Source organism: Archocentrus centrarchus, chromosome 1 (genome assembly GCF_007364275.1).
Source record: "Archocentrus centrarchus isolate MPI-CPG fArcCen1 chromosome 1, fArcCen1, whole genome shotgun sequence".
Lineage (NCBI taxonomy): Eukaryota > Metazoa > Chordata > Actinopteri > Cichliformes > Cichlidae > Archocentrus > Archocentrus centrarchus.
The window spans coordinates 12,028,506-12,052,613 of NC_044346.1; the positions used below are offsets into that span (position 1 = coordinate 12,028,506).

General features: G+C 41.8%; 2 protein-coding genes across 2 annotated transcripts; both read left to right on the top strand.

The window, feature by feature from the left end:
• The first annotated feature begins 921 nt into the window (after window positions 1–921).
• On the top strand, window positions 922–7,416 carry tlr3 (toll-like receptor 3). The gene is made up of 5 exons (XM_030742727.1): window positions 922–1,258; window positions 1,692–2,159; window positions 3,742–3,936; window positions 4,063–5,918; window positions 6,233–7,416. Exons 1-5 carry the CDS (start codon window positions 1,241–1,243, stop codon window positions 6,462–6,464), a joined length of 2,769 nt encoding a protein of 922 aa, XP_030598587.1. The 5' UTR covers window positions 922–1,240; the 3' UTR covers window positions 6,465–7,416.
• Window positions 7,417–8,673: 1,257 nt separating this feature from the next.
• On the top strand, window positions 8,674–16,042 carry cyp4v2a (cytochrome P450, family 4, subfamily V, member 2a). The gene is made up of 11 exons (XM_030740331.1): window positions 8,674–9,009; window positions 9,107–9,219; window positions 10,028–10,113; window positions 10,248–10,438; window positions 11,292–11,361; window positions 11,441–11,567; window positions 11,685–11,858; window positions 12,065–12,167; window positions 13,796–13,930; window positions 14,315–14,494; window positions 14,604–16,042. Exons 1-11 carry the CDS (start codon window positions 8,817–8,819, stop codon window positions 14,780–14,782), a joined length of 1,551 nt encoding a protein of 516 aa, XP_030596191.1. The 5' UTR covers window positions 8,674–8,816; the 3' UTR covers window positions 14,783–16,042.
• The last annotated feature ends 8,066 nt before the right edge of the window (window positions 16,043–24,108 follow it).

Here is a 24,108-nt window from a genome sequence, read left to right on the forward strand (position 1 = left end):
TTTTTGCATTATCCAAAAGAGCTCATGTAGCCTACGTTATTACTGTGGCCTGATGACGCTGGAATACTCAGTGCTTTAATAGCAGTGTTTTACTGCCCTCTACTGGTTGTTGATGCTAACTTAAACGAGGACACAGGCCGTGTAATGAGGTGTCAGAGGTGTTTGCTTTTTATCCCAGCTGGCTTGAAGGAGTAAGCGAATGGATAACACCCGCACCCTGCAGTGTTCCTGGAGGCCTCGGGGCAATAGGCGAGACTAGCACTTTCTGTACATATTTGTTCAAGGTGCAGCCTTAAATGGATCTTCACTAAGTGCTGTAGCTGACTGTGTTTACACCTCTATATTGATTCTATCGAGCTGAACATCTAAACCTTTTCTGCTGGACGACTCTGCTTAAGGAAACCACGTCACAGGTGAGGGGCTCAAAAAGGCGCTCAGCTCTAAGCTGCTGCTCACCTTAAAAGAGGAATAACAGTTTATTTGGATGGTTCAGCCCTCTTATTTAGCTGTTACAGTCACTATAAATGCGACAAACCGTGGGCTACATATATTGCACTTGCCAAGTTTCAGATCCTGAGAAAAATCCTTAAAAACAATTGTAAGATAACCACATTATTGTTTTAATGGCGTTATTGTTCTAAATAATTAATTACAAAGGATGAAAAAAGAAAAGAGAGAAATAACTAGAGATACTCTTTGAAAGGATTTGTCTTGTGCATGTATTTGAATATTTACGGCACTTTACCCACACACACAACAGTATTGAAGTTTGTTTCCGCCGCCTAACTCACCTCACATGTAAAACCGTGTCGACGTGTTTAAACAGTAAATGTCTAATTTATTAAACAGCCGGTATATGTGTCAGCTGGTTTCCGCCGTCCGACATCTGAATCCAATCTGACTCAGGCCGTGTCCACCGCAGCTTCCTGAATCCTCGCTGCAGCCATTCTTAAAACGCGAACGGACACAGGCGTTAAATGAAGCTTCTTAGTTTCTCTGAAGTGTAGGCTGTGAATATAAATTTCATATGAACGTAATATCTCAATATTGTGGCAATCCGCCTGCATGAAATGGTTAATTTTTCGAGTGAGTAACCACCGAAGAAGAAGTGAAGCCTGGCGTTTCTGCTTTCGTTTCCTTAAAAGCCCCCATAGAGGCAGCGCGCATTCAATAACAGAAGCTGTGAAGCTGGAAGGAGGACTCTTCCCATTCTGTCTGGAGTCTGTCTGTCTAAGATAATATGCAATGTCAACAGTTGGTAAGAAATCTGTATGTACTCTTCAAATTATGCGCTTGCAACGTCAGAGTGACAGCACTGTAGTACGTTACAATGTACTTATTCTGCAACGGTAATCATGCATGCCATATCGTTTTTGAAAGCATTTAAAATTATCGTCTTGAGCCACTTTTCATTTATTTATATTTTGCAGGGAAATAGGTACAGCGATCTAATGTATGTGTCCAAACATACATGGAAATCCAGTTTATAAGGCAAAACAAAACCAATTCTAATGAGCTTGAAAGTCAAACACCTTTATTCTTCAACACAATCTGAACTCTCTCAGGCAGCTTTCCTCTAATTTCTTTAAGTAGTCTTCAGGAACAGTTCTCCAGGCTTCTTCAAGCAGTCTTCTTGTTTTGGTGTTACCATCCCAGCAACAAACAACTCATGTTTTCCCTCTTCTTAAAAGGTCTTTGAAATGATGTGTGCCCGCCATGCCTGTCTCCTGTCATGGCTCCTCATCACCTGTTGTTTTCTGATGGGACCCTACCATTGCATGGCCTCCCAAAAGAAGACCTCCTGCTATGTGAATGATGGCCGAGCCGACTGCAGTCGCCTCCGCCTCAGTGCGGTCCCTTCAGACCTTCCCAGGAACATCACCAGCTTGGATGTGTCTCACAACAAGCTCGTAGGGATTCCCCCAATGTCCCTAAGCCCGTACCCAGGTCTCCTCCAGCTCAACGTCGGTTACAACAGCATCACCAAGGTGGACGCTGGTTTGTGCCAAACGCTGCCTCTGCTGCAGACATTCAACCTGGAACACAATGAAGTGCATTTGCTGAAGGCTGAAGATTTGAGCCACTGCACCAGCCTAACATTGCTGAATCTGGCGAGTAACAGACTAAAGCTACAGGGAGAACCCTTCTTGCCACTGCAGGTACATGTGTTTACCTGTTATATGCTAAGTGTACAACAGTACCAAGCTAAGCTTACTGGCTGCTGCCACTGGTTTAATATTTATAGACATGTTGGTAAGGGTGACCATATCAAAACAAAGAATGGGGTAAAGAGTATGTTTGTGGAAGGCGATGTGGGACTGCCTACCAATGCTGAGAGAGAATCAGAAATTTAGCCATGTTGCCTAACTTGAAAAATAAAGTCACACAAATCTGAGGGGAGTATGTTTGGTATATAGCATGTGAGGTCAGGTATATTTATTTCAGTACAATTTTCCCAACTTCCTTTTAAAATAAATATGATTAGCAGGGAGCAGAAATCCTTTAAAAGTCTTGTGTTCTTACACCTACAGCATGTATTAACTTTGTCTATCCTAACTGTTAAAACAGCTGCTATTTCATCACTGGCTCTATCTTTTGCTTTCAGTTAGGATTCATCTTTTGCTCAACACGTGTCCTCTGAGCTGCATATTTCTTGCTTGACTCACATCTATTGTGGAATTTCGTGTTATAGTCTCTCCAGTATGGAATTGAAAAAAAATTGGCAAAAAAACCCAAAAAAAACCCCTCTGAGAATCTTTTTCCACTGGGTTCATTCAGTCACAGGTAGGTTCACAGTCTTTATTGCAACTGTCTTTTTTTTTTGCATAATTTCCATTATATTACAAAATCTGCATAGCTTCTGACTTTGTGGTGACTTGCAGTTTTCCCAGTTTTGCATGGCAGCTGCAACAAAAGATGGGGACATGTTAACCTGCACTTGATGTTCCCTGGTTCCTTCACAGCCACTGGTAACACTGCCCTGCAGTGCTAACTTCATAAAATTAGAGCCAATCAAAAAGGTAGGATGGTGTCTTAATAAATGGTATGATGGGAAATGATGGGTGAAAATGCCGTACAGACACTAAAAATTGGGAAACCTGATTATCCTACATAAGAGTGCTGCACATATTCTCATGCATTAACGCTAACCTTCTTGTGCAACAATATTTTCCAAAGGAACTGTCCAACTACCCCTTTGGACTTCTTCTTCCAGTGTTTAAAAGGTGCTTAATGACACCCCCTCAAAAAAAAAAAAAAAAAAAAAAAGCATTCAGAATAAGAAATAAATATTAGCATTTCTACAACCTGGAAGTAAGAACAGTCAAAACTGAGTTACATTAAGAGGAAGCCCCAGAAAAAGAGGATGATGGGATATTGTCTGCTGTAATAAAAATTAAAGAGGCTGTGAGTTTGATATTAAATGAATGATGGAGATGTGTGACAAACTGGCAGCCTGTCCATGGTGTACCTGCCTCTTGTGGCGTGACATCTGGGATAGGCTCCAAGCCTGCCCTGTGACCTTGAATTGGATAAGTGTAAGAAGATGGATTGATGGAGCTCAACAAGTAAATAAATATGTGATCTGTCTCCACAGAGAGATGAAGAGAGGTGTCCTGTGACCTCAGAGAAGCGCTGCTTATTAAATTATGTCTGACATATGCTGTGGCGCAATTGTTCGCCTCTTGCGCACTGTGTTAAATAACCCTTCATCTTCTCTCTGTCCTCTTTAATAATCCACAGAGCCTGATGTTTCTAGACGTTTCCAAAAACAACTTGCAGTCACCCAAGCTCGGCTCTCAGCCTCAGCTGCCCAGATTGGTGAACTTCAGCTTAGCGTTCAATGTCTTCACCACTCTGAGGAGAGATGACTTTTCATTTCTTAATGATTCACCCTCTCTACAAGTCCTCAACCTGTCAGCTGTGCCTCTAAAAACAGTAAGGAACTTACCTAGAAATGGGAAATGAATTGTTGTCAGAATCGGAACTGCACCTTGCTTTCAGTTGTCTGTTTTGTTTCCCTTTTCTGTCTCACTAAAAGTCTCTGTAATTGTTTTGTTGCAGTTGGAGACCGGCTGTTTTCAGCCAGTTACAGGCCTGCGTACTTTAATCCTGGATGGGAGCAGTATGGGAACTCTGATGATTTCCAAGCTCTGTTCAGAGCTGTCTGAGACGGCCATCGATACTCTTTCTTTTCGGAAGATGAAACTGGTCACAGTCACAGAAAAAACCTTCGCAGGACTTCAGAAGACTAATCTAACGTTTCTGGATCTGTCCAGTAATGGCATGGGTAAAATTGAAGAAGGCTCATTTCAGTGGCTTTCTAGACTTCAGACTCTAATTTTGTCATACAACAACATCAAGCACCTGACCAATGGTACGTTTCAGGGGCTCGGCAAACTGAAAATACTCGAGCTAACAGAAGCACTGGTGAAAAGCCATACGTCCTCTACCCCGGTTATCGACGATTTTGCTTTACAGTCATTAAGCAGCCTGGAGAGGTTGATGTTACAGAGGACTGCAATCCGGGAAATCACACAGCACACCTTTACAGGCTTGAAAAGTCTTGCAGAACTTGACATAAGCTGGATTAATTGTCCATCACTCAGAAACATCACCAACAAGACCTTCGTGTCCCTTGCGGATTCACCGGTCAGAAAGCTAAATCTCATAAAGACAAATATAGCACAGCTTAATCCTGGAAGCTTCTCTGTGCTCAAAAACCTCACCGTTCTTCTTCTAGATTACAACCATATCAAGCAAACTCTGACGGGCACAGAATTTGAAGGCCTAGATCAGATTCGGGAGATTCACATGACCAATAACTTCCAGTCAGTTGACCTAAGCTCCAGTTCATTTGTTAATGTGCCCGACCTTAGAGTCCTGACTTTGGGTAGGAGTCTTAAAGCTTTAGCCTTAAACCTTGATCTCTCTCCATTCAAGCCCCTGACCAGACTCACTGTCTTGGATCTCAGTAACAATAATATTGCTAACATCAAAGACAATATGCTACAGGGGCTCGTAAACCTAAAGGTGCTGAAACTCCAACACAACAACTTAGCCCGACTGTGGAAAAGCGCCAATCCTGGTGGGCCAGTGTTGTTTCTCAAAGATGCGCAGAGGCTGGTGTCCTTACAGATGGATTACAATGGACTGGATGAAATTCCAGTGAAGGCTTTGAAAGGTTTAACTGACCTCAGGGAGCTAAGACTTAGCAACAATCTCATAAACAATCTCAAGGACTCTGTTTTTGATGATCTGAAGTCGCTGCAGGTTTTAGGTTTTGACAAGAACCTGATCACAAGTGTGAGACCTGAAGTGTTTCACACTCCTATGAGCAACCTCACCCTGCTTTTCATGGACAAAAATCCATTTGACTGCACATGTGAGAGCATCTTGTGGTTCGTTACATGGTTGAATGCCACAAATATGACCAGTGTGCCAGGTCTCAGGGACCAGTATGTGTGCAACACTCCACGAGCTTACTTTAACCGCTCCATTATGGATTTTGACCCCCTTTCTTGCAAAGATATGACCCCATTTCAGGCTCTTTACATACTGAGCAGCACGGTTGTTATCTTGCTGCTTGTAACCGCGCTCACGCTGCGGTTTCACGGCTGGAGGATTCAGTTTTACTGGAACATAATGATCAATCGGACATTAGGATTTAGTGATGCAAAAGTTGAAGAAGGCAGAGAATTTGATTACGATGCTTATGTCATACATGCGGAGCAGGACTCCAGCTGGGTGGAGAGAAGGTTGGTCCCTTTAGAGAATGAAAGGTGCCTGTTTTGTTTGGAGGATCGTGACACAGTCCCCGGCATGTCACAGCTGGAATCCATCGTGGACAATATGAGAAAGTCCAGAAAAATCTTGTTTGTCGTCACTGAGAATCTCCTCAAAGATCCCTGGTGTAGACGGTAAATCAAACATGCTCTGAGTAATACTTTATGATGAGTTTATGTGTTGTGTTAAAGCCAAGTAAAACAAAACAAACTGTTATTTATTCCAAGCAATGTGTAGAACTTGTCATGTTTTACATAATCCCATATTTACCCCATAATATTGAGATCAAGGAGTCCTTTATTTATTGCCATGCTGCAAAATTAACTTATATTACATTAACATTAGCACAGTACTGTACTTTAAAACTTGGCGATATCTAACGTGTCTTATCGTACAATATTTGCGTTATTTGTGATAAAGTGAACTTTCTTCTCTTTCTTGTCTCCAGATTTAAAGTCTATCATGCACTTCACCAGGTCATTGAAGAAAGCAGGGACTCAGTTGTCCTGGTCTTTCTGCAGGATGTGCACGACTACAAGTTATCTCGCTCTCTCTTCCTCCGCAGAGGAATGTTACGTCCACGTTGCGTCCTGGACTGGCCTGTCCATAAGGAAAGGGTACCAGCCTTTCACCAGAAGCTTCTCATTGCACTTGGCCTGACCAATCGGCTGAAGGACTGACTGTTTATCATTGATAACAATAGATTTTATTTGCCAGTGTTGGTAGAGTTTCTTCTATTATCTGATTGTGTTGCCCTGTGTGTAAACATTTTTTATATGTGCAGTATATTCCATTTTTAATAATAAATGCAATAAAACTACAAATAGAGTATTAAACACTTTGTTACCTCCGCCAAGGAGGTTATCTTTTTGGTAGTGTTTGCGTGCACGCGTGCCACTCTGTCTGTAAACGCGATAGCTCGAAAGGTTTTGAATGAATTCTGATAAAACTTTGTAGGGGTGTAGAGTGGGGTCGTGTTAACAATCCATTCAAATTTGGCTCACATCCACTGAGGTCCTCAAGGTCAACTTAATGACCTTAAGGTCAAAAATTGACAAAAAGCCTTATAACTTAGAGGCTATGGTTCTTATTAGTTTGGTGTGTATTGTGCGCATATAGAAAGTACTGTATAAAGATTTAAAATATAATGCCACATTTGACCTCTGACCTCTCATTCAAGGTGAATCAATTGATCTGAAAGTTAAAGTAATAATAGTGTTATATAGAGCTATTTAAAGCTATGTTTCTGGCATTGTTTGTTTTGACAACATATTGGCATATAGGAAATGATTTTTGGGGATTGTAAATATCAGGTTACTTTGGACCTCTGACCTCTTCTTTAGGGTCAAACGTCCACAATATGTCTTTATGTCTGCTTTAAATTCTACTGCCTTTCTTTGTATTGGCAACATTTAGGAAATGATATGGTTATATGGGGATTCTAAATATCACATTATAGTTTGCATCCAAATATGTCACATTTGACCTCTGATCTCACTTTTACATTTCACATCTGCTTCTCTTTCAAGTTGACCCCAGAATGTGTTCTATCTTTAAAGAAAGCATTGCCAAAGAGAAAGAGAGTGAACTGCTTTGGTGGAAGTCTGTGCTGTCAGTTAGTAAAAGGAATATACTGCCATACCCACATTTATTGCTTGCTTATTCATTACATTCTCCTCTTTTATTGTTGTATAGCTGAAGAATTATTGCAATATGAATGAGCTATTTTATATTTTATGGTATTGCAGAGGCTAATTTGGAAAAAACAAACAAAAAAACAAACCAATTGTTGGCATCCTGACATCTAGTGGTTAAAGCTTAGCATTACAGTTTGTACTAAGGAGGAGGCAACAGCAACTCATGAAGCTGTTCTAAGTTTACTGAAGATTTCCAAAGTCTCTGGCACTGCTTTTTTTTACCTAGTTTTTGAATAGTTCCAGCAAATGTCTTTACCTAAAAACTACCAAAATAATGTATATTTTATTCGTCAATCAACATTTAAATGGCATATTTATTTTCCAGCAAATACGTTTTCAAGACATTCTCAAGACTGAACGGGAATAATTGTTTTAGGCAAATAATAAAAATAAAGAAACTTTTTACAGTCTTTGAGGGTTCACTAGTGCGGATGGCATGGATACCTGGTACATCAGTAAAGTTTCCATTAAAGGAAAATGAACAACATATGTATGCTGCATCTTATAAAGAGAAGGCCTCACTTATCTCAGCAAGACAATACCAAACCACATATTTTAAAGCATGGCTCTCCAGTAAAGGTAAAGTGTTAACAGTAGCTGTGTGGCCTGGGCAGCAGAAATGGGGAAACTTTACTTTCACTTCTAATAGGAACCCGTGTGCTCAGTTCCCCAGCACTCAGAGAATACGGTTAAAAGAAGAAGTGATGCTTCACAGCAGTAAACAGACCCAAATCCCAACTATTAGATAATAAATTATTTAATAGCCACATATTATTCTTTTCCGTTTCTATTTGATTAAAAGTACTATATAACTCAAATCAAAGAGACATTTACAGTAATGTGCAAGTAACCTCATACCACTGCTTACATAATTAGAGTTGACCGCTGAAACACTGCTCATAAAAAGCACAAGGCGCAGAGATCAGACTGTCATTTATTAACCATTGCAGGTAGGACCTGCCATGAACTGTTAATAAATAAAAGATAAATGCAAAGAGATAATAAATCGGACAAAGTTCTTCATCATGCAGTAAATAATTAACGTCCGTGTTATGTAATTTGCACCAATGGAGCGCACATTTTTCACATTTAAATGTAAATTTACATGTTGCCTGTATCCCATGTAATTAATCAGTTTCTTAAACTTTCTATAACCCCCCTCCTCCTGGGCAATAGATACCAATACAAGACGAGGGTCCCCTTTATCTACTAAAGTGCGAGTGGCCAGCAGAGGAGAGGAGGAGTAAAGGCAGGGGACGATCACAGAGCTTTTAAGTGCAGCTGGGTACTGATATTTCTGCAGACACTAACTGAGCATACGTACGACAGGAAAAAATGGCAGTTTTGTTTGGCAGCTCCACCGCACCTTTACTTGGGGTTAGCATCTTCATTGCTATTCTGACCTACTTTACGTACAAGCTGCTGAGCGATTATCTGCACAAATGGTTTGAAATGAAGCCTATCCCGGAGCTGGGAACAACATACCCCTTCATCGGAAATGCTCTGGAGTTCAAAACCAATGCAGGAGGTAAGAAAGCAAGCAACATCATAATTTATCTGAGAAATGATGAGGCACATTGCTTTTTCTTATTTTTTGTATCCAATATCTTTTTTTTTTCTTTAAGATTTCTTTCGTCAAATTGAGGATTATACCAGGGAGTTCCGTGACAGACCGCTGTTTAAACTCTGGCTCGGTCCAGTCCCTTTTGTGGTTCTGTATCATGCTGAAACAGTTGAGGCAAGTTGACTGACACCCATTCAGTATACAGAGTAAATATCCATCCACCTTTTCCACTTATCCACAGCCTGGACAGTTTGTCGTAGGGCTCACACAGAGAGACAAAAAACCACTGGCACTCACATCCACACCTATGGGCAATTTAGAATCACCAGTTAATTTAACCCCAGTAATTGCATGTCTTTATGTGTGGGAGATGCAAACTCCACATGGAAAGGCCCCTCCTGACAGATGGTGGATTTGAACCCAGGACCTTCTTGCACAGTTCTGCCTGCACCGTAAACATACCTGTGGTGACTAAGTCATCACAGTAACTGATTAAGAGCTAGAAGGTGTTTAATTTCCATCCTTGTGATGCAAAGCAGTTTTTCCCCCATGTTTGTACAGATACAACTCTAAAGTAGTTAAACAAACTGCACATTTGACTGAAGTGGAAGCTGCACTGTTGTTACAGATGGATTGTAAGAGATTGGAGGAGATCCCAGTGAAAGCTTTGAAATTAACTGGCTGAATTCAGCTAGACAGTCTGTGTTGACATCTTAAGATGTCTTCGCACTTTTACACAATGCTGCTGCAAAACTCAGACTGCAGGCAAAATGCAGGACTAATAGAGAATTCCTGCCATCCACCGTGTTTTTATCATGCTTGCAGTGTCAGTCAAAGTGAATCATTTCTTTTGCCCTATGACAGCAGGGACAGTTGGAACATAGCACGTTTGATTGTGTACTAAAGATCTCTTTAAAGAAAAAATTATTTGTTTCAAATATTACTTACAACATGTTCTTGTCTACCTTTTTTTTTTTTAAAGACGGTTCTGGCTAACCCCATTCACATGGACAAATCCTTTGCATACAAGTTCCTCCATCCTTGGCTAGGAACTGGTCTCCTTACTAGGTATGTATGCAGCTCTCCTCTGAGCAAAGCATCCATCTGTCAATGAGGAAACATTTAAAGATACAACTTGAGACAAGAATATGTACATCAAATGCTCCTATCTTCAGTATTGTTACTGTCTTGTCTTCAATCAGCACTGGACGTAAGTGGCGTCAGCGGAGGAAGATGTTGACACCCACCTTTCACTTCTCCATCCTGGCCGACTTCTTGGAAGTGATGAATGAGCAGGCAGAGATTCTGGTGGAGAAGCTGGAAAAGCATGTCGGGAAGGGTCCATTCAACTGCTTCAGTCTCATCACCCTCTGCGCGCTAGACATTATCTGTGGTAAGCAGATTTACAAGCACAGCACAAATAAAAGGAAAGATGATATACATCCAAAACTGAACAGATTCAGTTCTTCTCTGGAATTCCACTGGAGGGATGGAACGCCTTCCAAAAAACATTACCTCATTAGATTTGGTAATGGTCTTCACCTTCTTTCGGCCGCTCCCTTTAGAGGTCGCCACAGTGGATCATCTGCCTCCATCTCATCCTATCCCTACCATCCTGTTCCTCTTTGTCACACTAACCCTCTGCATGTCCTTCTTCACTACATCCACTGATCCTGTCTGTGTTCTTCCTCTTTTATTCCTACCTCGCAGCTCCATATTCAACTTCCTCTGTCCATTATAATCACTATCTCTCCTCTGCACATGTCCAAACCATCTCAGTCTGGCCTCTCTAACTTTGTCTGCATAGATTTTGGTAATGGTAGCGATTAGAAATCAACACCCATTCATGTGGTCTAACTGGGTTGAAATGAGATGAGTGTGTCTGTGTTGCATCATTTGCGCCTTTGTGCTTTATGTTATTCTGGAAGAGACCACTCCAGTCATCAAACAGCAAATGTGATCATCCACAGCAACTTTGGATTTATTTGTCCCTATGAGGGGATAGATGGAACCCAAACCATGCCAGAGAAATATTCCCAACAACATAACAGACACCAGATCTCTTTACTATAAGGGTCAAAAAGAAAATTCAGGTTTTTCCTTTAGTTTGTCTCTTCTGTATGTTGAAAGTTCAATGTTTTTTTTGTGTGTATAACAAATGTATGTATACAAATATATTTAGAAAAGGGAAAAAAGGCCTTTTATGGAATGTACATGTAATTTATATACACTTGATTTCTTTCCAGAAACTGCAATGGGAAAGAAAATTTATGCACAGAATAACTCTGATTCGGAGTATGTTAAGAGCGTGTACAAGTAAGTTACTTCTTTTACCATGCTAATGCCAACTATAAAGGAACATGATCTGAGCTGTTGCCTTTCTCTTTATCCTCAGGATGAGTGACATTATCAGTCGCAGACAGCGGACACCTTGGTTATGGCCTGACTTCATTTACAATTACTTTAGTGACGGCTGGGAGCATGACAAGACACTCAAGATCGTCCAGTCCTTTACATATAAAGTGAGTCATGGAGCCTTTCAAAGTCACTGCCTTTTTAAATCCACTACCATGCAGAATGCATGAAATTATTCAGAAGAAGCAACTTGGGACAGCATCTCTAAGCGTATTTATTTTCAGGTGATCCACGAAAGAGCTGAGAAAGTGTCCTTTACTGAATCAGACAGCGAAAACGACCAGGGCACGAGGAAACGACGGGCATTTCTGGACATGCTCCTGAGCACCACCTATGAAGATGGCAGCAAGATGAGCCATCAGGATATCCAGGAGGAAGTGGACACCTTTATGTTTCGGGTAGGTGGTTAGCAATACAATTAATATTATGAGTAAAATGCTTAAGGCTCCACTTCCTTATACATTTGTTACCAAAAACAGCAATTTGTGCCAAGAAAAGATTTACTTTGATGACATCACACTGCTGTGGCTGAGTAATCCACATATCCTGCTTCAGGGTCTTTAAAAAAGTTTGACTGTAATTAACTGCCTTTTTGCTTTTGCAGGGTCATGATACTACAGCTGCCTCTATGAACTGGGCCCTACACCTGCTGGGCTCGCACCCTGAAGTACAGAGGAAAGTTCAACAAGAGCTACAGGAGGTGTTTGGTAATAATAACAGGCTCTATCACTTAAATGGTGTTGTTTTGTTCCTGCCTGAGGGCTTTTGACTCATCTCTGTTCAAACTCATTTGTTCTTTGTAGCTTATTCAGGGATAAGAGCAGTGAACCTCCCTACCAGAATACACTGAAAAAAAGCGCAATATTTGTGGTGTGGCTTTACCATTCTTACCGTGATGTAAATAAGATGGCCTTGTAACCATAGCAGTCAGCTGCTGTCTTCAAATTGACTTTGCTGCATTGAGACGGTGATAAAGGCAGCAGCAAAAAGATGGAATCAGTCTGCTATCAGTCTGTGATTGAATGGGGACAAGTTGACAATTGCATCCAATCCATTTATGATAGTACAGCAATGAACTGTGATGAATTGGCAAAATCTACATACACAGAAATTTACATTAAATGGAAATTCTGCCAGAGCCTCATAGATCTGAAACATAAATTCAGCCATTCCTCCACCAATAGTGATGTAGTTGCTGCAGGATGGAGGTTTAACCGCAAAATGACAACCTTTAATGTAGGAATACAACCAGCTGGCACCCGATTGAGTCAAGTCACCTACTCTTTCAAAGAGTGACCTGGAGTGACTGAAATGCATGTTTATAAAGATTTGGAGATTATTTGGAGACAGGTTGCTTCCCTACAGGTGAACTGTGCAATGGCCTTGCAATCCAAAGTAGCTGTCCAGAGTTGGTTGCTGCAAGTACTTTCTGCAAAGTGCAAAAAGTTGCCGAAATCCTTGCAACCCCTCCCTAATTGCAAAGATGTTGCTGACCTATTTTTACTCTTTTGTGACTGAACCATAAGATTACCTTACCACATCTAGTTATATAACCAATTTGTTATGTTAATGATTATTGATTTATAGTCACAATGTCTATAAAAATGATCGCACTATAGAGAGTTAAGGAACTTGAGCATTGTCTTATACACCTATAACATTTTGACCACCTGCCTAGTATTGTGTTGGTCCCCCTTTTGGTGCTAAAACAGCCCTGACCCATCAAGGCACAGACTCCACTAGACTCTTGAAGATGTGCTGTGGTATCTGCACCAAGATGTTAGCAACAGATCCTTTAAGGCCTGTAAGTTGTGAGGTCGGGCCTCAATTTGAAATACAGTAGCTCATCTGTCAGATTGGACCACACAGGCCAGCCTTCTCTCCCCACGCGCATCAATGAGCTTTGGCCACCCATGGCCCTGTTGCTGGTTCACCACTGTTTCTTCCTTGGACCACTTTTGATAGAAACTGACCACCGCAGACCGGGAAAACCCCACGAGAATTTTTGCAGATGCTCTGACCCAGTCATCCAGCCATCACAATTTGGTACTTGTCAAATGCGCTCAAATCCTCACACTTCCCCATTTTTCCTATTTTGAACACATCAGCTTTGAGGACAAAATGTTCACTTGCTCCCAGATATATCCCACCTACTAACAGGTGCCATGATGAAGTGATAATCAGTGTTATCCACTTCACCAGTCAGTGGTCATATTGTTATGGTGTATATAGGGTGTGTTAGATACTGTATGGTTGAACTCTTGCCTACTGAGTAAGGCAGGGCAGGTATCATTGGATATCTAATCTTTGCTGTGCTGCTGTTTAATGTTCAAAGGTACATCTTCCCGGCCCATTAACACTGAAGACCTGAAGAAGCTCAAGTACTTGGAGTGTGTGATCAAGGAGGCTCTGAGGCTGTTTCCCTCTGTGCCTTTCTTCGCTCGTAGCCTCGGTGAAGACTGCCATATCAGTGAGTTAATGATTAGAGTGGTGGCACCCGAAAGAAATGTTCATTGCAAACATCCAATGGTACTGATATTTCTTCATTTTTTTTTTCTGATTTTCTTTATCACATAACATTCATTGTATGGTGTTGCAGCCATCTCACTGCAAGTATTCAGTGTATTTTTCTGAATTCATTCAGACTGATGAAACAGTTTTATATTGCACCACACATGGTGATGGTGCTGTGCCCCAAATGATAATTGGAAATGCAAATTAAACTGATGAAAAAAATATTCAGAATTCAACTTGTGGTCATGTAACAGATCCTTTTTGCCTCTTTTTTGCGTACTTATCCATCTGTCATGATTACTTACCTTGACTCAATTTAAATTCTTGCTTTTACTTGTAGATGGTTTCAAGGTTCCTAAAGGTGCAAATGCAATCATAATCACCTATTCTCTTCACCGTGATCCACGGTACTTCCCTGAGCCTGAGGAGTTCAGGCCCGAGCGTTTTTGGCCTGAGAATTCGGTAGGAAGGCCTCCCTACGCATATGTCCCCTTCTCAGCTGGACTCCGCAACTGTATAGGTAAGGCCTGTGTAGATTACGGTCTCCATGCATACGTCAGTGTATGAGGTTTCCAAATAGGTGCATCATGTCTTCGTCTTTCTTTGTGTTTTATTCTAACTTTCTTCAGGCCAGCGTTTTGCTCTAATGGAAGAAAAGGTGGTTTTGGCATCCATTTTGCGCAACTTCACCGTTGAAGCCTGTCAGAAACGTGAAGACCTACGCCCGGTTGGAGAGCTCATCCTGCGACCAGAGAAGGGCATTGTGATCAAACTAGAAAAAAAGATGCCTCAAACATTATCAGACTAACACCTGACTAACTGGGGCATTTGCTCTGTGCTGTTTTAATCTAATGGCCGATAACAAAGGAACATTTAAAAAAAATATTTTAGTGATTTTAGTTCCTATTGTCCTTTGACAGCCACCCTTCCACTGAGACCATTTCTGATGAGGCTTCAGTGAACAGTAGATGAATCAACTGAAGGGTCAGATGTATCCCTCAGGTCCTGTGTCAGGTCTTTTTTCCTGTTTCTTAATTGCATGACTTTCAGAAACTGTTCATCTGCTGTAAATAGTTTTTTCTTAGCTGTACCAATTCTTCTTTTTTCCCCCACTTGTTCAGTTTTATTCAAATTTTAAGGACACACTGCACAGCATGCTGAGATATGCCAGGTTTTCTGCTAATAGCTCTTTGGGAATCTCTTTGTTGGTGCAAAAATACAGTTTCATGCTTGTCAAACTGTTTTATTTTTGACATTTTTTTGTTGTTGTGTGACAGGCTGCTAGTAACAGAGTGCCAAAAGATACAATTTAGAATTGGTCCTTTGCTAAGTTGTCTGTTATGTGTAGACAACACTGGTTCATCCCTTGAGTTAGGGAGTTAGGGTAGCTTAACAAACAACAAAGGAAGGAAAATATACAGAAATGAGGGGTGGCTCAAGTCTTTTGAAAAGTACCATATTATTGTGGTACAACTACAGAATTACAGTCTTAAGAACTAAAAGCTTTAAAAATATGGAATTTACAGCATCATGATGAGGTAGATAAAAATGAACTGATGACTCTGAAACACATGATTAATAACTGGTTCAAAAAGGGATAAATAGCTGCTTAACTGGAATCAGTCACAGATAATTATTTTCTAGCTTACTTGCCTTTTGTGAAAAAAAAATCAAAGTATTAATCATCATTCATAACCAGCATACACACATCCTTTCTTTTTGTATGTGGCTGAGTAAAGTACATAAATAGTATAGAGCAGTGGTTCCAAAAGTCAAGAGTGCTGTGGCCCCCTTAAAGACCAGACCCCCCCCCCCCCCATCTTCTGTTAGTGCCAGTCTGTGAAATTTGTGAATTGTGAAAGTTTTAGATTTCCTTGAAAATTTGATTTAAAAAACATAAACAACACAGGCTGTTGCCACCCAGTCACATGTGAAGTGCTAATGGCAATACATAACCCACCTGCCACTGGGACACAAACGTCAATTCAAGAGCAGTAAATTTAGGTCAGAGTAATGAGTAATATCACAGATCAACCACCTCCTATTACCAGCTTTAATTCACTTTTTATATAAATAAATACATTTATATAAATATGTAACTGGGCATACTTGTGAGTCATTTCAAACTGAATTTCTGTTGTTGCTGCGTCCCCCCCTGCAGTACCTTTGCAGCCCACCAGGAGGCCGCAGCCCACACTTTGGGAACCACTGGTATAGAGCATTAAAAACATTTTCTACTTTTTCATTATACATTGTAACAGTATTTACATTTAAGTTTTCGTTGAGCTGTATATTTGAACTTGCTCTTTTGCACCACCTAGTGGTGGACTATAGAAAGTACAATTGTTTGTAGCTTGTGTTTCCACCCGAGCCCACTGTACCGATGCACATGCTATGCGGGCTGCGGCGGCTGGTTAGCTCCACACAGAGAGAAAGAAACGCGGAAAGTTGATAAGTGAAGAAAGAAGGGAGAAAGAAGGTGGAGAAGAAAAAACTAAGATCGTTAAGGATTGTTTAGCCCCTCCTGGATGTCAGTTCACGAGGTTTGTGTACTTATATGTTTTATTATCTGTGATTAATATCTTCGTTGACTGACACAAAGTACAAGAATGAGTGATATGGTATTTTTTTTGTTGTTTTCTTCTGTCGTGAGCAGTTCTCACGGGTTGTGAAGACAAGAATAAACCCTGTTTTATGATTCTACGTCGTGCGCTCGTTAATCCGTGAGGGTGCTACAGTGAGAACTCTTCTGCTCCGCGCGGGTAGATGAAAGGACGGTGCCGACAACAAGTAGCAGAGGCGCCACGGTCAGTCACGGCTATGCACAACAAGGACACAGCCATCGCAGGAAGGTTCAGGTGCCCCCAAAATAAATGTCGCCCCAGTTAAAGGACTTACTTGAGTTACTTACAAAAAATTGACTGTTAAAGGAATTAAAACCAGCTTCTCAGTATTGAGGAGCAAAGCAAAGGACTTGAATATTTTCTCATTGTTACATTTCTACCGCTTGAGTGACTGATATTTATATAGTATTAATTTGATGTTGTGATAAGTAATCTGTGCAATGTGCATTCACTGTGTTTAAGTAAGTGCCAGAAGATACAATATTAATGGCTTGGTAAAGACGTGATTTAAAGAGTTGCAATAATTACTGTGTTTTAAGATCACAACAGTCAGTTCAAATAAGACCAATATTCATTTACTCCTCCTTACCAAATCAAATTCAGGCTGCTGCAGTCAATCCTGCACTTAAGGTTAATTTAAGAGTAAATAATAAAATAAACTCCAACAATGGCAGAGTTCGAGGCTAATCCAGAAGTTAATGAAGATGGTGACGTGGAACAACTTCCTGCAGATGAAGAATTACAAGCAGCAAAAGGCACAGCTGATGATGTCTCTACTACCTCACAAAGGGCACAAAGGAGCCAAAGAGTCCGTACGCTGACGGAAAAGGGCCAAGAACTGCACGATGAGCACAAAAGTAAGGCTGCATATCGTTTCAGTGTGCGCTATGAGAAGTGGAAAGCTGTTGTTAAGGATGCCAAAGGAGCCATAGATGGTCAATGCTCAAAGGGTCTGCTACAGGAACATGTCTCCAAGGTTTCAAGTGCTTCTAAAGATGTGAATGCTGCCTATGTAGAGTTGAGACACATTGAATCTCCAGATAATGATACAAGACGGAGAATGGACGCGTGTGAAGCCATAACAAAGACAATTATCGGAGCACTAGAGAGGTGCCCAAGTAGAGCTGAAGTTCAAGGAGATGAATGCTTGAGGGAGACTGAGTCTATATCTAAGTTAGTAGCCTCAGACAGGATAAGTGTAAGGTCAGACAACACTAAGCTCTCCTCTCGTTCAAGAGTTTCCACTAGACACTCCAGCAGGCTCTCGGATAAAAGACAAGATGCAGCTGCTGAAGTTGCAGCAAATGAAGCTGCGCTGCAAGTTCTGCTTGAACAAGAAACTCATATGAAGGAAATTGAAAGACAAGAAACAGAAATAGCACAAAGACAGAGAGCTCTAGAAGCTAAGCGCAGAGAAGTGGAGCGACTTGAGACAGTAAAAAGGCTAAATGCAGCAAGGGCTCGACAACAGGTGTATGAACAAGGTGAATGCTCAGATGAAGAAATATACAGCCTACTTCATCACAGCTCTGACAAGAAACATGAAGTCAAGTCTGGAAACAATGACTCACATTTCAACCGGTGTCCTTCCCCACAAAATGTGACACTCCAACAAGAAGTGAATACAACAGACCTGGTCAAGGCATTTGCAGAATCTCTCAGTGTAAGTCGTCTTCCAGCACCAGAGCCAACAATATTCAGCGGTGATCCTATTAGATATAATGATTGGAAGATTTCCTTTCAGACTCTAATCGGCAGAAAAAATATACCAGTTGAAGAGAAGACTTATTACCTGAGAAAGTATGTAAGTGGACCTGCAAGGAAGGCAATAGAAGGATACTTTCCGCTTGGCACAGAGTCAGCATATTATGCAGCATGGACAGTTCTCGAAGAGAGGTATGGCAATCCCTTCCTTGTAGCCAAGGCCTATAGAGATAAACTTGATGCATGGCCCAAGATAAGCTCTAAGAGCAGTATGGAACTTCAAGCGTTTGCTGACTTCCTTTGCTGCTGCAAGACTGCCATGTCACAAATGAAGGGCCTTGAAGTGCTCAATGACTGCAATGAAAACCAAAGGATGCTTGCAAAACTCCCAGATTGGCTCATTTCACGGTGGAACAGAAAGGTTATGGAAGTGCAAGAGGAGAGCCACACCTTTCCAACCTTCAGCCAATTTGTGGATTTCATCTCACGAGAAGCCAAAATTGCCTGTAATCCCATAACATCTCTTTTCACTCTGAAATCAAGTGAAATTGAAGGAGCAAAAACACCAAAGAACAGAAGCCATGGAGCGAAGGTACTGGCAACTAACTCAAATGAAAGATCTGTCAGTACTAGTTGTATGTACTGTGAGAAGTCAGGTCACAGCCTGCTTAAGTGTAGGAAGTTCATGATTGAAAGCATTGATGAGAGGTTAAACTTTGCTCGAGACAAGCAGTTATGTTTTGGCTGCCTGAAGTCTGGTCACCATTCTAAGGATTGTGAGAGCAGAGCAACATGTGATACATGTGATAAAAAACATCCAACATGTCTTCATGACAATCGTACCAGAAAAGAAAGAACAATGAGAAATCAAACCAACAGTGACAGCACAAGACAAAGAAACCCAGACGCTTCACAAGACAACAGTTTCACACCAACAACAAGTGAAGCAACATCTAACAGAGTCGCACAGAATGTTGATGACACTCACACCTCCTCCATTGTTCCAGTATGGGTGTCAGCTGAAGGTGAGCCAGAGCGCGAAGTTCTCGTGTACGCGCTTCTTGATACGCAGAGCGACACGACCTTTATTCTTGAAGAAACGGCACGAGCTCTGCATATAAAAGGCGAATCAGCTCAGCTAAGGCTTACCACCATGTCTTCAAGAAACACAGTTGTGTCCTGTTTCAAGCTCTCAGGTCTACAAGTAAGAGGGTTTTACTCAAATAAGACAATTTCCCTACCTGTAACGTATGCAAGAGACTTCATACCTGCAAATCGAGATCACATTCCAACCCCTCAAACAGCCAAGGCATGGCCTCATCTTGAATGCATTGCAGATGAGCTTGCTCCAATACAAAGCTGTGATATTGGCCTGCTGATTGGCTACAACTGCCCCCAAGCACTTGTTCCTCGTGAAGTTGTGTCAGGAAATGAAACCCAGCCATTCGCACAAAGGACTGATCTGGGGTGGAGTATTGTGGGTTATGGCAATCCATGTCTCGATTATGGAGATGGCTTTGGAGTGAGTCATCAAGTCGTTGTGAAGCAAGTGGTGCCTGATGTTCAACCCTATTCAAACATCACCAACAAGGTCCACTATGTTTACAGAACTCAGATAAGGGAAACGGTCTCTTCTACAGAGGTCCTTAAAATGTTGGAATCTGACTTTGTTGAGAAGGCTTCAGAAAATGTAAAGGTCTCTCAAGAAGATCTCAGATTTCTAACAAAGATAAAGAAGGGCATTAGGCACAAGGAGGATGGTCATTTTGAGATGCCACTCCCATTCAAGAGCGAAAGGCCTAACCTGCCAGATAACAAGGCATGTGCTATTCATCGTCTCAAATGTTTAGAAAGGAGGCTGAAGAGGAACAAGCAGTACTACATGGATTACAAGAATTTCATGGATGAGATAATAGCCCATGGGGATGCTGAAAAGGTTCCAGACCAAGACACTGACAAAAGACCAGTTTGGTACATCCCACACCATGGGGTGTATCATCCACAAAAACCTGGAAGGATTCGCGTCGTCTTTGATGCCTCTGCTAAGTTCCAAGGCACTTCACTAAATGACCATCTTCTGACTGGTCCAGAACTAACAAACACCCTGCTCGGAGTCTTGTGTCGCTTCCGTAAAGGCCCAGTGGCCTTCATGTGTGATATTGAACGCATGTTCCACCAGTTTCACGTGCGTGCTTGCGACCAAGATTACCTACGGTTCTTGTGGTGGGAGAACGGCGACCTTGAAACTCCATTCACAGTCTACCGAATGAAGGTACACCTATTCGGTGCAGCATCGTCTCCAGGTTGCGCCAACTATGGTCTCAAGCACCTTGCAGCTGAAGGAGAAGGAAGTTTTAATGAAGAAACCATCAAGTTCATCAAAACCAACTTCTATGTTGATGATGGACTAGCAAGTGTCGACACTGAAGATCAAGCAATACAGCTTGTCAACGAAGCACGCAAATTGTGCAGCACGGGCAACCTTCGGCTGCACAAGTTTGTCTCAAACAGCACCCGAGTTTTAGCTTCGCTTCCAAAGGAAGAATGTGCTGCGGTTGCCAAGGACCTTGATATAGCATTTGAGGCAGTGCATATGGAAAGAGCACTTGGCGTACAATGGTGCGTGGAATCAGATCAATTCCAGTTCCGAGTGGTTGTCAAGGAAAATCCACTCACCCGAAGAGGAGTATTATCTACAGTTGCCTCTGTGTTCGATCCATTTGGGTTCGTGTCACCTTTCATTTTGCTAGGAAAACAAATTTTGCAACAAATGTGCCGAGACAAGCTCAGTTGGGATGAAGCCTTACCTGATAGCCTTCGTCCCCAGTGGGAGTCCTGGCTGCGTGAACTGGGAAACCTTGCAGAGGTAAAGATTCGCAGATGCTACATCCCTCCGAACTTCAAGCCACAACACTATGAGCTTCATCATTTTTCTGATGCGAGTGCATCTGGATATGGCATGTGCACTTACCTGAGGGCAGTAAGCCCATCCGGCGAAGTTCACTGCTCCTTGGTGATGGGAAGATCGAGAGTTCCACCATCCAAAGTCACAACTATTCCACGGCTTGAGTTGTCGGCTGCCGTTGTTGCCGTTCGCATCAGTGACATGCTGAAAAGGGAATTGGAAGTGGAAATCTCAGAAGAAAGGTACTGGACTGACTCCAAGGTGGTACTCGGATACATCAGTAATGAAGCCAGAAGGTTTCATGTATTTGTTGCAAACCGTGTGGAACGCATCAAACAAAGTACAGAGTCAACACAATGGTGGTATGTAACCTCCGAAGATAATCCAGCAGATCACGCCTCAAGAGGCCTTACAGCAAAACAACGTGTAGCCTCAAACTGGTTCAAAGGTCCAGATCTTCTCTGGCAGAAGGTCATAACCAGTGGTGAAATCAAGGTGGGAGAGTTATCGAACAGTGACCCAGAGGTCAAGAAGGTTCAAGTCCACAAGATACAAGCAGAAGAACAAAGGTCACTGTTGGATCGGCTACACAAGTTTTCAGACTGGTTGAGAATGATTAAGGCTGTTGCCAGACTCAAGCGCTATGTCAAGGAAGTGAAGGATCACAAGAGGTCATGTGACATTGTCACCCTGCAAGAGAGAAAGGAAGCAGAGGTAACAATAATAAGGATGGTTCAAGAAGCGGCGTTCGCTCAGGAAATAAAAACCTTACAACATCATGAAGTGATGCAGACCAATGACAGGGTCAACAAGCTACACAAGTTATGTCCATTTCTTGACGACCATGGCATTCTTCGGGAAGGCGGACGCTTGATGCATGCTGCCTTGCATCCCGATGTCAAGCATCCTGTGATCCTGCCAAGAAACAGTCACGTGACTGCGTTACTCGTCAGACATTATCACGTGAAGACTTACCATCAAGGACGAGGAATCACTATGAATGAGCTTCGAGCTAACGGATTTTGGATACTTGGATGCAGTAAGATTGTTTCATCCTGTATCTATAAATGTGTAAAATGCAGGAGGTTCAGAAGACCCACAGAGCAGCAGAAGATGGCAGACCTCCCGGAGGACCGGATGGAAACTGCACCACCATTCACCTACTGTGGGATGGACTGCTTCGGTCCCTTTTTTGTCAAGGAAGGCCGCAAGGAGTTAAAGCGTTATGGATTGCTAATCACCTGCATGTGCTCCAGAGCAGTACATCTCGAGATGCTTGATGATCTGTCTACAGCTTCCCTCATCAACTCTTTACGTGCATTCATAGCCATCAGAGGTACAGTTCGACAAATAAGGTGTGATCAAGGCACGAACTTTGTAGGCACCAGAAATGAGTTTGTTGAAGCATTTAAAGAAATGGATCAAGCAAAACTGGGAAAACTGGACTGCGAGTTTCTCATGAACATCCCAGCGTCAAGCCACATGGGTGGCATCTGGGAGAGACAAATCCGCACCATAAGAAGTGTACTCACATCAATCCTGGAACAATCAGGCAAACAACTCGACAGCTCCTCTCTAAGGACGTTCCTGTATGAAGTCATGGCAGTTATCAATAGCAGACCATTGACTACTAACCAACTGTGTGATCCATCAAACCCAGAACCTTTAACACCAAACCACATACTAACCATGAAGTCCACGATCATCTCCCCACCTCCAGGAAGGTTCGTGAAGGAAGATCTTTATCTCCGTAAGAGGTGGCGTCGTGTTCAACTCCTCACCACCACTTTCTGGGCAAGGTGGAAAAGAGAGTATTTGTTGAATCTCCAGAGTAGACAGAAGTGGACCAAAGAGCGTAGAAATGCTAAGGTCGATGATGTTGTCCTCCTGAAGGATGAGATAACTCCACGCAACCAGTGGAAGTTGGCAAGGATCATTGAAGTTTACCCTGGTAAGGACGGAAGAGTGAGGAAGGTGAAATTGTTGATAAGTGATCCAACTCTGGACAAAGAAGGAAAGCGTACCTCCAAACCTGTTCATCTGGAGAGACCAATTCAGAAGACAGTCGTTCTGATAGAAGCAGAAGAAGATTCTCAGCCTCACTCTGCCTAAAATATAGTTCATAATCCTTAATTCATAAGCAGTTCCTTATTTCATTGTTAATAGTTTGTTCCTTTAAAATCACAAGTGATTGGTGGGAGTGTAACAGTATTTACATTTAAGTTTTCGTTGAGCTGTATATTTGAACTTGCTCTTTTGCACCACCTAGTGGTGGACTATAGAAAGTACAATTGTTTGTAGCTTGTGTTTCCACCCGAGCCCACTGTACCGATGCACATGCTATGCGGGCTGCGGCGGCTGGTTAGCTCCACACAGAGAGAAAGAAACGCGGAAAGTTGATAAGTGAAGAAAGAAGGGAGAAAGAAGGTGGAGAAGAAAAAACTAAGATCGTTAAGGATTGTTTAGCCCCTCCTGGATGTCAGTTCACGAGGTTTGTGTACTTATATGTTTTATTATCTGTGATTAATATCTTCGTTGACTGACACAAAGTACAAGAATGAGTGATATGGTATTTTTTTTTGTTGTTTTCTTCTGTCGTGAGCAGTTCTCACGGGTTGTGAAGACAAGAATAAACCCTGTTTTATGATTCTACGTCGTGCGCTCGTTAATCCGTGAGGGTGCTACATACATATATAGACATTTTGTGGTATTAGCTTGTAATGAAATTTTGAATCATTCTAAAACATTTTAGCATATGCATTACATTTACACCACAGCCATGATCTGTAGTTTTATCGTGCAGTATTTTTTTTTAGAGAAAGAGCTTTATTTGTCACATACATTTACATGCAGTGAAATTCATTCTCTGCATTTAACCCATCACACACATGGAGTATGTAG

Coding starts and splice junctions, on each gene's coding strand:
- tlr3 (XM_030742727.1), top strand. Junction 2,160..3,741: donor AACCCTTCTTGCCACTGCAG/GTACATGTGTTT, acceptor AATAATCCACAG/AGCCTGATGTTTCTAGACGT. Junction 5,919..6,232: donor AAAGATCCCTGGTGTAGACG/GTAAATCAAACA, acceptor TCTTGTCTCCAG/ATTTAAAGTCTATCATGCAC.
- cyp4v2a (XM_030740331.1), top strand. CDS start 8,817: ATGGCAGTTTTGTTTGGCAGCTCCACCGCACCTTTACTTGGGGTTAGC. Junction 11,859..12,064: donor TGGACACCTTTATGTTTCGG/GTAGGTGGTTAG, acceptor TTGCTTTTGCAG/GGTCATGATACTACAGCTGC. Junction 13,931..14,314: donor CGGTGAAGACTGCCATATCA/GTGAGTTAATGA, acceptor TTTTACTTGTAG/ATGGTTTCAAGGTTCCTAAA.